The sequence below is a fragment of the Pholcus phalangioides genome, unplaced genomic scaffold (genome assembly GCF_987345545.1).
Source record: "Pholcus phalangioides strain wild (caught in Gottingen) unplaced genomic scaffold, Ppha-v1.0 ptg000011l_1, whole genome shotgun sequence".
Lineage (NCBI taxonomy): Eukaryota > Metazoa > Arthropoda > Arachnida > Araneae > Pholcidae > Pholcus > Pholcus phalangioides.
The window spans coordinates 14,119,600-14,134,347 of NW_028301604.1; the positions used below are offsets into that span (position 1 = coordinate 14,119,600).

The 14,748-nt window shown below is 34.1% G+C and overlaps 1 protein-coding gene across 8 annotated transcripts in view; it reads right to left on the reverse strand.

Annotated features, from left to right (window-relative positions):
• LOC149080092 (transcription factor 12-like) overlaps positions 1–14,748 on the reverse strand; it is a 165,408-nt gene that overhangs the window by 25,247 nt on the left and 125,413 nt on the right. For 5 of the 8 annotated variants that reach the window (XM_089239080.1, XM_089239082.1, XM_089239078.1 and 2 more), the window contains 3 exons: positions 10,393–10,590; positions 4,495–4,588; positions 1,137–1,377 (listed from right to left, as the gene is read on the reverse strand). In XM_089239080.1, coding sequence (XP_089095206.1) covers positions 1,137–1,377; positions 4,495–4,588; positions 10,393–10,590 — 533 coding nt within the window. The remainder of the gene's footprint in view (positions 1–1,136; positions 1,378–4,494; positions 4,589–10,392; positions 10,591–14,748) is intronic. The other 3 variants (XM_089239081.1, XM_089239083.1, XM_089239079.1) reach the window with 1 other exon arrangement.

The following is a 14,748-nucleotide window of genomic DNA, read 5'->3' on the forward strand; positions in this document are numbered from 1 at the left end:
TCTAGGAGGGGTGCCAAATGGAGTTGAAAGGGTTAAAAAAGCTTTGTTGACCAAAAAAAAAAAAAAACACTGTCAGTAGCACCAAAAATAGATTCCACATGGGTAGAAATATTTTTCCTTGAGCTGCCCCTGTTCACCAAATCCGGATTTTCGCAATGTGAAATTGTCACGATCGGCAACCGCCGACGATAACCACACGACCGCATAGTAGCTAGATGACAAAACTATGAATATTTTAGCTGGAGTTTTTACATATCCCATTTTTTTCCAATGATCTTCGAAAAATGTCGGTAATTTAAACGAGTAAACCAATCCCCTTTTCGATGTATGCCGTCTTTGAATGCAGGTTGGCAGCCGCGAAATTACCGTTATTTTCAGTATATAACCCGCAGGAGAAAAAACGGTCTCCAAAATCGGAAAATTCAGCATATTTATTCAGGGACTTTGATAACCCGTCAGTTAACCAATAACAGTATAGGACTTTATTTTATACTTCAAGGTAGTAGAACTACTTTCCAAGGTCACGAGATAACGCGATTTTGGTAGATGGTGGGAAGTGAAAAAAAAAATTGAAGTTTCACCACCCGTATCTTTTTCTGTGTCTCGGAAAGAACGCGTCCCGTGAACAAAATTATCATGCTTCTTTTTTCCTAAATTCCGGGTATTTGACGCACTACTGTGCATTAGTGGTACCTCCGCGAACCACAAACAAGAATTGGCACAAATGCGCAGGGATTTGGCGCACCATGTAGCAAGAGAACCGTTTCGGTGCAGTTTGGCGCAGCTCTTGCACCCCTGCTGCAAGATAAGACAAATTTTCTTGTCACCATCAGAGGGTTTGTAAAACTTCCTTAAAAAGAAATTTCCCACTATTCCCATTTATGACGTGTGACGTCATTTTGAACGGGGGAAAAGAACAGAGGCAAAAGATTTTTTGTCCCGGTCGAGAGATAAAGCTAAAATTCTGGAGACTTGGCAGCTATGTATTTTGTATGTCTGTTGGGGAGGGGGTAATTTTTTAAAGTGTCAGTTGTGCAATTTATACATAAATACGATGTTTTGACCCAGCCTCTTGAACATCGTATAAATGAGGTTCCACTGTAATTATCTTTAGGTACATTGGAAAAAATACTTACAACCTAGATCGTGATCTCTTAGTACCCTTTGCTGAAGCTCCTAAATTTGTTGTTGTACTTGTGGATGAAGTTGATGTGGGTGAAGACACAGGAGGTGTGCCTGATAGGCTGTTTGCATTTGGAGTTCCTACAGTTGGAGTTGAACTAGTATTAGGTGTGGCTGCTTTACCTCTACTTAATTCATTTTTCTCATTTTCTTTCACTTTATCTTTCAGACCTGATAATGAGTCTGCTGGCATACCTACAGTAAAAATATTAACTATAAGACTATGTAAGATTTTAAAATATAATTTTTATGCTAAGTTGAGAGGGTGAATAAATTTTTATATATTTCTTGCTAAAAACAGTTAGCTGTAAAAAACAAATTCCAAGAATTAGATTGGAGATATCAGAGATTACTACTAAACAGGGTTGGATTTTTTGGCGTCAAAAACTGGTTTAAACCTTCAAAAACCTAAATTAATGTTTTTGAATAATATTTTGAACACAATAGGTTAATAACATGAGAAACTTATCTTTTTTATATATATTAAGTTTTATTTTTAAACACTAATTTATTATAACTATTAAAACAAAATATTGATTACAATTTGAAATTTTGTTTTTTTTGACATACAAAAGAGTCTAGAACAGATTATATGCCATTTTGTGGTTCATTTTATCTGAACTACTGATTACCTGCGTTCAATTTACTGAGTGAAATAGAGCTGTTTATTCAAAATATGTGTGATAGTGCATCAGCATTAGGTTTATGGCTTCAAAAACCAACAAAAACTTATTTATTTGCGTAATAAAACAGTAAAAAATTTATTGTCATTGTTGTCAAATAATTCTTTTTTTAACCTGATAGATATTTTAAATAACAAAAAATAACTTTTATGCAGATTAAAGTGTTTTATATTTTTAATTACCGTATAGTTACTGAATAATAAAATATTTATTTTGATATTTTAAATTTTCTGATCTGCTCAAAATTTTATTCCATATTGAAAGTTCTCGAGCAGCATCTGTTACTGCACTAATTAAACTCATTTATTACCACATAAAAGTTTTATTGGCCTACGTTGTATAAATACAGAGTATTAAAGAGTATTTTCAATCAAAGCAGAGCTGGCTGCACTTGATATCCAAAGCACGTTTAGATACATCTTCAATTGGAAAACCATTGCATTATAAATGAATAAATATACCATATAATAGTCAAACTTAGTCCTTCTTACTATTGTGCTTAAAATAAGTTATAGGAGTTTCTTAAACATCATATGGTCCAACAATCTAGTATTTTGATTGCTAGATACATTCTCATGTTACGCACAATAAAGGTATTGTTTCAGGTATCAGTGATTATCTAGATAATTTAATAATAACAAAAATCAACGTTACATTTTTGGTGTAAAAGAACTTTTAAACACCTATATGTTATGAAAAGAGTACAGCAGATGGTTTATATCAATATACATATACAAGCACTTGAAGAAATTTTGGACGGTTGAGAATCTCATCGTGAAATGAAGAATATCAAATCATTCCATGGTTTTTCCCTTCAGCATTTATGCTATGCTCTATTGAAATTCTATATTTTATAAGAAAAAAATACAGATATCTTGTCCAAAATGATTCTGTAGACAGCAGAAAATTATTTTACATCATATTAAGAATTTTTTATTATTTCTATAACATAGTCACTTTAAACATCACATGCAATCAATGTGTGTATCTTCAAACAGAATTTATTTACTGAAAAGCAATATTTGAGGTTTTTGACAGTTTTTGACATGTGTCAAAAACTACCATGACTCAAAAACCTGCCAGTCCTGCTACTAAACCATACATGCACCTCGTCCACATTCTTCCATGGATCTTCTAACAAATTGAAACATTCTGGAACATGAAGTACATGCTGGAATATGCATGTACGTGTTGTGAACCTAATGTGAAGTTCATTTCAGTGTACTGCTTGTTATGTGTAATGCTGCCATCAATTTTTCTAACTATGAGCAAAGTGTAATGATTGTATTGTTGTAGGCCTGTTGCGCTCAGTTGGCGAGACTTTTTAACTGGGAGATTGGCTTGCATTTGCACCTCGAAGTTGGGAGAACCACAGAAAACCAACTTTAGCTGATCACCACTGTAGCGACGATGGAGTGGATATCACAGACTGTTTTTATACTATGAATATGTGAACTGTAGATTTATTCCAAAATATATGTCATCAAGCAATTTCAAGATGCAAACCTTTTTTTTAGCCACCACAGCAATTTCCCTATTGTAGTCAAAGTTTGCATTTGTATATGAGGCAACTTCCTTGATAGAAAAACAATTGCCTTTCAATATATAAATATTCAAGATTAATTAAAAAGTTTCAACTGATTTTGACACATATATTTGGTGAACCTTGAGTTTCATAACTAAAAACTAATGGACACACATGAAGTTTGAACACAGTCAAACCTCTCTTTCTCGAAAACTATATACCTCAAAAAAGGAAAAAATCCTGCATTTACTGTACTAAATCAATGCATTTTCACCTCTTTGTTTTGAAGTAATTTTTGAAAAACTATATTGAAGGCAAAGCCACAATGACAGTAAAATGAAAACACTGAAATCCTGTTTATCACAAAAATTAGAACTTTGCCTGGTTTTAATTTATACAAAAAATTGACACGTTTTTAAGACAAAATTTAATTGGTCGAGCCGAAACACGTCGACCATTCGACCAATTAAATTTTATTTGTCTTAAAAACGTGTCAATTTTTTGTATAAAGAAATCCTTTTTGTTTCCCGCGAATCTTGTTTCTTTTCCAAAGGTGAAAGAAACTGATAAGAAAGGATTATTCTTATTACAACCCACTGTGCTAATAGATCTTGTGAATCATAGGCAGATACTACGATTGATGTGGGGAAGGGGGAGGAGACATTTCACTCAAAAAGTGTAGGGCATGGGTGGGAGGTTAGAGGTGGACTATTGTCTATTCATCTCCCGCTCGAAGAGCCTGTATCTGCTTATGAATAGGGGTTTACATTGAAAAAAGAATGTGATGCCACATACAGCCATAGATGAATGGTGTTTAGCTATTCGTTTGTGTCAGGTGGACACATGGCAGAGAAACAGAATCTTGACGTGCTTTCAGTAGAGAAAAAAATTGTAATGCTAATAATTTCATTAGTGTGCAGTAAAATATAGTACACAGTATTTTAGTTATTCACAATTGAAAATTCCATTTTTGGAGTGTTTTTCCTTTTTTATGCAGAAAACTCCCCTTCTCGAAAACTGTTTGTCTCCAAACTTTTTTCTGCCCAGCCAGTTTCAAAATAGAGAGGTTTGACTGTATTTGAAATGAAAGAGAAAGTAGCTTACCTATGGGTTGGGCTGCTGATACTTGTTGTCCAGAAGAACTGGACTGTGAAACACGGTTCCTTAATAAACTGTCAGAAAGATTTGTTGGTCCAGACTGAAAAAAAAAGGACTTTAGAAGCTTGAAATAACTATTTCATCCATAAATAATATTTGAGAATTTTAAATACATAAAATGCATATGAAGCAAGAACAGTGGCTTAATGAAAGGATTCAGACAGATTTAGGCAGGAAAACATGTGTGGAGGTAAATGAACAAATGAGTTTTATCATTCTGCACAACAATCATTTACCATTAAGATGTCTTCTAGAAACATGAAATGGTGCTTCTAACATTTTAAATAGATAATTATTTAATAAATCCTAGATCTTTTTGAAAATATCTTTAAAAAAATCATATAGAGCTTATTATCTTGCTTCCACAGGCATCAGGATTTTTTTTGTGTGAGGTTGCCATCTTTTTTATTCCTTCAAATGCATGTCAACTTTTTGTACACTAGAGCAAGGATTAACCTATGTGTCATGACCTCTAGCCAGAAAATTAATTGTTCTATTTAGCTGTTGTTTGGGTTGATTTCTGTTAGCATAAAAATAAAAAAAAAACCCTTGTGTAATTTTGTTTTCTATTTGGGTGTGAATGAAGAAAAAAAACGAACAAACAAAAAAACAACTTGGCTTTGGGGGAAGTGGCTGCTGAACCCCTATCCCTTGCGAACATAAATACTTCTTCAAAGTATCAGTTAAAGAACTTATGTGTTGTGGAAAAAGAAATATTAAATTAAAATATTAATCATTATAACTGTTCAGACATAAAAATCTTTAAAACAAGAACAGCACCCAAAAAACTTGATGTGACGTCACCATTTATAGACCAGTAGTTCTCAACTCTTTACCAGCAGGCATCCGGGTACTTGGGAATAACTGCAATATGATATTATAGTAATGAAGTAAAGTCAGTTTCCATACTCGGGACAGCAGCCTTACTTCGGACAGTTTTGAACTTTTTGTTTTAATAAGTTGGTAGCTGTGATGGTTGTTGCAGGTTATGTTTAAAGCAGGCCATCACGTTGTTTTGTTATTGTGTTAACATTTCATGATAGTTTCAATAGTGTAGAACATGTTTTGGATTGAGAAAAAGTTTTCCATGTTTTTTTCTGAATATCTAAGTTTTTTTTTTTTTTTTTTCAGTGAACTACTAAGGTTTGCACCACAGTTACGTTTAGACATGGGGGGGGGGGGGGGGACTTTCTCTGATTTAGGGCATTATTAGGTGAGTCTTTCTTACAGAATGCCAATTCAATCTTTTTTTTAATCACCATTATTGTTAAGCTTGGGCCACACCTCCTGACCCGACACTAAGGGCATACAGACCGGACACTTTTAGAATTGACACCACCATTCTGTTCAGCACAAACTCTGACAAGATGAGACGGAAAATAGATCTCCTAATCAAATACTGACAGTTTATTGTTAAGTACAGCTCAGCTTGAGCAGGAAAAAAAAAAAAAAATCAAATTTGTCTAAATTTGAAACACTGTCCCACGTTACACACTGTAGTCCCAAGTTAGAAAATGCATTGTCATTGTTATATTTTCAAATATTTACATGCAGTACATAGGGTATAATCCAATTCTTTGGTGTAAACTTTTTGTTGCTAGTTCAGATAGGCAGCTGTCCACAGTCAGTTTTATGAGAACTTACATGTATGAAACAAATATGTTCTCACTTCTTGATGTTAATGAATGACATTGATGTTTAAATAAATAAGATAAAGAGAATCGTAAAACCTCTTAACATCCACAGAGATTGCTACGATTTTGTCTCTCTCTCTTCTAGCTTTTCAAACATTTCAATGTTTTGATCTTTGTTTGTGTCAGCCAAAGTCGCTACACACATCATTCTTCAAGTTTTAGTAAGTTTCATACTTCCCAAGTTCATTTGTTCTTTTTTTGAATGTAGGCTGTGATGTGATATTTCCTTACATAAAAACTCACTATGTGATTTTTGATGCATAAAATGATTTCTGAACTGTTTACAGTCTGATATTGTCTCGGTACTTTAAAGAAAAAAAAAAGATTTAACCTGTCCCAAGTTTAAACTAATACACTTAAACATGACACAACACAAAAGAACTGTACTGTACCCTAAAACTTGGGATAAACATCATTTCATTTTTTTAGATACTAAATGTAAACATAAAATTATCAAATTATCAGTACAAAGAACCTAGACACCCTTCAGAATATATGTATTTTTTTTAAGGTTTCATTGAAGGGTTGATTTTTCAGTGCAAAGTTCAAAGTTGTCCCAATTATGGATACTTGGATACTTGACTGTACCCATTTTCGACAATTCATTTTTACTAATTATGCCCACTGTGTAGGGAAAAAGTTGCATGTGCAACTGCTGACACATCAAGGTTGAAGGGGTCTAGGTCAATTCGTCGCGGGGCAAGTCATCATGTTCAATTTGTCGTAGCGTCAATTCGTTGTGCGACAAACTTGTCACTATACAAATTTTTTCACAGACTCATTTCGTCGCTGTACAAAGTTGTAGTGAAGTCATTTTGCCATGACAAATTTGAATTGCTTTAAAATTCATATGTTTGTCATGATCTTACTTGTATAAATAGGGTAGTTGCTTTAGGCGTAAAAAATGGAACTAATTTTTTTTTCTCATTTATTGGAAATGTTCCCCCTTCCCACCTCTGTTTTAAGTCTTAACAAATGAAGGAAAGTTTTCATTGAAGTCATCGAAGGACATTGGAACATACACAGAGATAATAAATTGGGATGCAATAAATTTTCACCATATAAGCCCTATTTCTGTCAGGATTTCCATTTCTCGCGGTGAAGGGCGTTGGGGAGCAAACCAAGGTGATAAATTGAGATCAAATAAATTTTGAAAATTTAGTTTCCATCGTATAGGCCACGCTTCCCGCTGGGATTTCCATTTCTTGCAGAGAGGGGCGTCGGGGGAGCACATCGAGATAATAAATTGCAATCAATGCGGGCCCCCCCTCCCAGCACAATTTCCGTAATTCACCATTGAATATATCCATGCAGAGAATATATCTTTGAGGAATTTTTTATCGACAATGTATCTTAAGTTTTATGTGTAACAGCTGCGAAAAGTCTTATTTTCAAATTATTTTTTGCAATGCAATGTACATTTCAAATCCCTTTGTATTATCACACCGAAAGAATACTCAAACACTCCGACCATAGGCACCAGAAACTGGGGCCTGATGCCATTTGAGCCCTCCCCAACTTCAATAACTCATCAATATATAATACAATGCACCATTTTGCCTCCTGAGTGCGGGGTTAAGTCCCTTATATAGGGAATGAATGAAGATTTCCCCTCCCTCAATGTCGGCATCTTTGACTGGCCAATGATGCCGGGAGTGTTTGGAACTTGTGGGTTCTTGTCTTGATCTTTAAGTATGAAATTTTGATTTCTGAATCATTCCTCTGGGTGCTCATACCCATTCCATAAAGTACCCTGGGCATCCACAGCATCCCTGTCTCTGACACCACTGCAAATGTCAATCAATTTTTGATTGTTTTGTTTTCAACTCTAAAGTAACAACTCTCAAGTAAAAAGAATGAAATCAGACTTTTAATTAGCCCATTGTATGTAACTCCATGTACATGACACTCATACGGCTCCAGTCAACGATCGCTTCTCAGCCTTTTGGCTAAGATCAAAGTGTAGTAACTTCATGTACAATGTACATGACACTCATACGGCTTCATTCAACTGATTAGTAAAAATTTCTTCTTGCAACACAAGGGAATTAATATTAAAAGACAATATAAGGTTATATTCAGAGGTATATTTCCTGGGTGGGGAGGGGGTATGCAGTCTTTATCCCAAAATGACAAGTTCAAGTGAAAGGGCTTAACCAAAATTGAGTAACAGGTGATCAAGAACACGAATTAGAAAGGTATGAGGGAGGCAAGGTTTGAATAGCCCACACAGGTGGTAAAGCTATAAATCCGCCTCTGATTATAGCCTACATTTATCAGGATAATTTCAATTAAAAAAAAAATTCATATCGTACATATAAACACTCCACAATATCTAAACCTTTATTAATTTTCAGTACCTTTGAGTAACATTTTATTTAAACACTTATCTAACATGTATACCGAAATAAAAAGCCTGATGATGATTAATAGAATAACAAGTGATGCTATTCGAAACTATCATAACTTTTTTTTAACGACACGTAGAAGATTTCAATTTATCGCAGTTTAAATTGAATTCAAACAATTTAATTTAAAAAGTACTACATTATTTTTTGTCATCCATATAATCTGCATCTCTATTTTATGATACAACAAAAAACTTAAAGAAAACTAATAATAGGCTAATTCATTCAATTGCATTAAACGTTTTTGCCAACAGAAAAATGTAGACCAAGCAAACCAACCCTGTACCAAAAGCTTAGATGCTAATGAAAACTATATGAAAATATTCAAACAAGCCAGCCAAAGATATGTGACTGATTATAAACATAAGATTAATGATTATATCTATGCGACTGACCCATAGTCATCTTTCTTATTGGTGATTACATGGTCTTTGTCGGTGCTCATCCTGTGGGCAATATGAAAACTTCATCAAATCGTCATTCGTAAGTACTGTACATTTCTACCCTTGATCTGCACCCAACAAAAGCGGGAAGTGCAGCTTATACAGTGAAAATTAAATATAATTTTAATAAATAATTATTTTATATAATTCGATTAATAATAAATGGTTCGATAAATAATAATTTAATAAATTTAATCGAAATATTAATTAATTGATTATTTCAGGTTCTTATGGAGATACTGTAATGGTAAATGTTGGTGACTCTTGGAGTGGGGGGAGGGAGAAACTCTCAAGCCCATGGGGCAGATAGAAATTTACCGTTAAAGATAGGCTCACTGTAATTTGGGGAATATCATACAAACCAAATTTTTTCCGTATGATATTGAAATTTTATCACAGCAAAAACCAATTATTTAACATTTCAAATTTTTAAATGTAATTGATATTGTAATTTTAATTCCAATGACCTTTCTGCATTGACAAAAAATAATTATTTTCAGTTAACTGTGTTTACACTTTTGTTCATGTTTTTTATTTCACGTGTAAGACAAAAACCTACATACAAGCTCACGTGGAACATGTACAGTGAAGAAGCGACGGTTCGACGAATTGATTCTGTGCTGTAATATATAAATTGACGTCACAATGAATTGACATGGCGGCAAACTTGTACGGCGAAGAATTGGAGCTGTGACGAGTTCAGTGCGACAAGTTGAATGCGAAAAATTGACCAGCTACGAGGTTGAAGACTACTGCTGTAGATATACTCGCCTTTGAGTACTTCAGTAAGACTTTAATGTATGGTTTACCCCTGAGTTTAAAGGATAGAGGCACTGTAAAATGAGGTGAGATCATGCCATGTTTTGAGTTTTTTTAAATGCTATTTCTTTATTTACCAACATAATTGGCTGAGATTGGTGCAGAAAAAAATCTCAAGTGGTTGGGGGTGATTGAGGAGTTTTTTTTTTGTTGTACACCTCACTAGGCTACCTCTTTTTCTTATTGATAACATCCATGGAATTGATCCTGGCACATCCTCACACCACTTACCTGGAAGCAGAGACACTCCACAGTGAAATGTTAATAAAAATTGGAGTTCTCACCAGAGAAGCGTGGTAACGTTTGTTGCTTTGTACTAAAATACCACTATCTCCTAATCAGAAAACTGAATAGCTTTGCTAACAAGCCACTAGAGGACTTTCGCTTGCTTAATCTCAGGATGGCATAATCTCATCCCATTTTAAAGCAATTCTAATTTCAATACAGTTGAATTGTTACTATATATGTACATAGGCTTACCACATGTGGGTCTATAGGAATAACTGCAATGCCAGGATATGGTGGTGTTCCTATAAGCCCATTGGAATGTGCAGTAACCGGGGAAATATCATTTAATGATGATGTTGGAGGGACAGTCTGAAGAGCTGGACCTTCAGCGTGGTTCCTCAATATGTTGATTGCATCATCTAGTCTCTCTTCCATCACTCCTCTAGACTGCTGTTCCAAATACAAAATAAATGCTTAATAATATATATTCTTTAAATCTCGTAACATAAAATCAATAAAAAATATTATATATGACTGTCTTATATGTCTGAAAAATATTATTAAAAAGGTCATATTATTTTATGACTACATAATATTATAAAGTCACTGAAGCATATCATATGTCTATGTTCATGGTTAATGACAACTCTTCACATCAGAAGTTATATTTTTGTGTAGCACACCAGTTGAAAAAACTGAAAAAATAATTGTTAAATATAAATGGAAATATAATAGAATTATGATTATCCAGGATACAAAATTTCAAAACTTCACAGAAAGTAAAAAAGAACCAAGGAAAAAAAATGCTTAGATAACATAAGGTTTAATGATGCATGCATTAAAAATACTGAGAAGGGTTATATTATATTAAAAGAACATATTATCATTGAAGTTATAATATTTGGTTATAACCCTTACAGCAGCAATCCAGAGATATCTTCGTCAAACTTGATCTGCTTTATTTCGGTCACCCCGAAATATCTTGGGTTGTTAACAATATTTTATTTCCAATGTGGCAGTGTGTTATAATGCAGATCACAATAGGCAACAAAAAATTTGCATAATAGCAGGATTGGCAATAAAGCAGGGTGCAATAAATTCAGTACATAAATGGCATCATTTTAACAGGTTCTGTATTGTCTCATTGCATTGTTGTAAAGGAAAAGTTGAATAGCCAAATCTTAAAATACGAATACACTGCATCATTTAAGTGATATGTGATGGGACGTCTCAGAGTGAGGTGGAGCAAGCACTAAAGTCAACCGCTAGATCATTAGTCGCCAATGAACCACTATCAAAATTTTAGTGCAGTGTCAAGAACACTCGTGAGAGGATGTCCAAGAGTTACAGCTATCCGCAATGATCATAACTTGTGTTTGTAACCACTTTACGGTCAAGGACGTAATATTGCGTCCAAACGCCAGTGGAATGAATTCAAACAAATCTATCTGTTTTCTTTCCCCATCACCACAAAACTTTGTTGCAACCCTACAAAAAAAGCAGTTCTTTTCATCTCCATGATGAGGAGGAAAACTTCTATTCTAAGGATAAATAGGTTGTACTGTATTACAGATAAAAGAGAGAGTATAGCAATATATACTGCTTTCCTCTTTCATACATTTTCTTCTTACTTTCCTACTTTTTTTCCCCTTCCTTTTTCTAAAATGCCATTACGTTAGAACAAGGTTATTAAAACTTGTATTATATTTATTGCCAATTTGTCAAGCAGAAATCATCCAAATTTCTCACCAATCACTTGTGAGCGAAGCAGTTAAACATGACATCACAGATCACACACATCTTGTCAATTTGGTTCAGGACTTACAACTTTGACAGTAAAAGCAGTATCACACAATAAACTTTTTCAACAGCTGCATGAGGGCCATCTATATGAGAGACAACCAGTGATCAGCATCTCATTGATGTCCTTACACCACAGGGCAAGGTTGAACTGGTCTCGAGATCACCTTTTATGAACCCCTACAACAATAGGGAACATTCTTGGTTTGGTCTACACAGCGACTCCTGGCAGATACGAATGTGGAAAATGCCTAGAAATCGACTAGTTTAATAGACCTATGGCATCCACAAAAGGCATGCCTACAGTGATGGCGATGATAGTCTTAACAGAAATTGCTATTGGCTTCCACTTTGAACTTCATGTCTTCACTAGAGGTTTAGAAACACAATGCATATAGAGATAATATTCTTACACCATATGTTCCCACTATTTCTTTCTGTTGCCAGACCTGATGCCATGTTTATGGACAATAATACAATGGTTAACACACACAGTGTCAAGCATTTTGTGTTCAGTCTGAAACACTGACTCATATGCCATTCATTTCTTCTTGAACTCTATAAAGTACATATTGGACTTCCCTGAAAGACAACCTTTTCATGGCACTCACAGAAGCCTCAATGAGCCACGAACATGTCTTTTATGTGAATGAACCTTGATACCCCAGACTACCATCAATAATCTTATCACTTGTATGGATCGACATTGTCGAGCCTGTGTATATCCAGCAGAGACTAGGTCGTCACATTCCGTATTAGCCAACCTCCTCCATTGAACTTTTTGTGACTCAATATACGATTTTCTCTCCTATCACTGTTTTGATTTCCTAATTTCTTTGCGACTCAGTAGTCTCTTTTGCTTCGTTCTATGACCTACGTAAATGCCAAAAAAAAAAAAGAAAAAAAAAAAGAGGAATAAAAACATTTGTTTTTATGAGTATTTTTGCTTTTGCTGATTAAATTTTAGCAGTAATGCATACCTGACATACCTGAGACATGCTAAAATTTTGAAAGGGAATGCATTTTTTTAAAACATATATTTCAATTTCTAGAATATAAAATACTTATTTTGTCATGTATTTATTATTTTAAGTTGCATTCCCAATAAGGAAGGTAAATTTTTGTAGGTTTGTACAGCCCTGGTTGGCAATGTTATAGCTCTCATGTGTTTAATAACACAGTTTAGGTACGTTGGGAAAAAAAGTTGAGTTCAAGAACACAGTGCACTTAGTATGAGTACACACATGTAGAAATTTTTCACCATTCAAATGCCTATGAATAACGAAATGACTGTTTACGTTCTTTTTTAATGATCATACTAAAACTATCTTTAGCCTCATTGGATGAATGTATCATAGTAATGAAAAGAAGTTTTTTGCTGTTTGAGAGAGGCAAAAGAAAAAGCTCATGTATATCATTAAAAGTGAGATAGATGGTGGAGCATAAATAGTAAGAAATGTGCTATAAGAAAAAAAAAAAAAGCACATGGCATTAATTACCCGAATAAAAACAGCACTAGAGAATATACCACACTATTATTGAAAGGAACTGACCGATCCAATGATTATGTAGAGCCATGATGGGGGGAAAAAGACTCAGTAGTAAGTCAGTCAAGCTATTGAAATCATGCTTGAATAAATGAAGTTTGGTGATTAGAACTTCATAAAAGCTTCTCAATTTTTAATCAAGTTTAAAATAGAGCTCTTATTGAAACTAAGTAGATCTGGAAGAAACAAGAATGTCTTTAATTGTTTAAAGGCCGAACTATGAACAAAGTCACTTACTGTTTTGAAATTTGGTCCTTTTGCATGCCTATACATAGATCAACTTTGAAATTTGAAAGAAAAAAAAATTTTTCTTTGTTTTTCACGATGTTCTATAAATGGAATATTGGCACTAGGGGAGAGGTGAAAGCGGAAACTGGTATCGCCTAAATTCGCACGATTATTTGTTTCTGAAGTACAGTTATCACACAAAATTTCTATTTTCTACTAAAAATTCAAATTCGTAACACATACTGGGTTTTTAAACATAAAAATGAATGCAGAAAATTCAAATTTTTTCTAATGTCCGTGATAAAAAAAGGAAAACATATATATTTGATGGACCCGTTTGTCACATTGTTAGCATATATACATAGTGTTTTTTTCGCAAACAGCATACCATCCTTGCGTCGCAGACATAATATTGTAGGAAGGAAGACGTCCTATCTTTCTCCTTCATTCGCAGAAGGTCCGTTGTCACTTCTCTTCAGAATTCCAAATGTGAGATACGATCCGCTTCTAGCAACTCTGATTGAATTTTCCAACTGTGCTATAATGGTCATATGGCAAATCTTTTCCAATGGAATCCAGAGCTGAGGTTTTGATCGGATTCTAGAAAGAATTTTTTTATCCTATTCAATAATTTTTTTTCAGATTGCTCAAAACTGTTTTGCCTTTTCTTGAAACTTGAGTGTTGCACTTATGTTTTGCTATTTTTTTCTTCTGCCCTACATTTTTTGAAGAACACATTTCAGGAGTTTTCTAACACCTCATCCTTGTTGTTTTAAAATTACCTAGCATTTCACATACATCAGCTGGAACCGTTGATGCTAGATCATTTTAAACAATATCATCTTCATCCATGATTTTCCCATTTTCATTAACACGTAATTGGCATATATCTACATCATCTAATTCGGAATCTGAAAGAGTTTTTAAATATCTTACAGCTTCTTCTAATGTGAGATATCTTTTTGATATGGTTACACTCAGCTGAACACAACACTATCTACGATTGTCGAACTCGGTTTGATTAGTCTGCAGT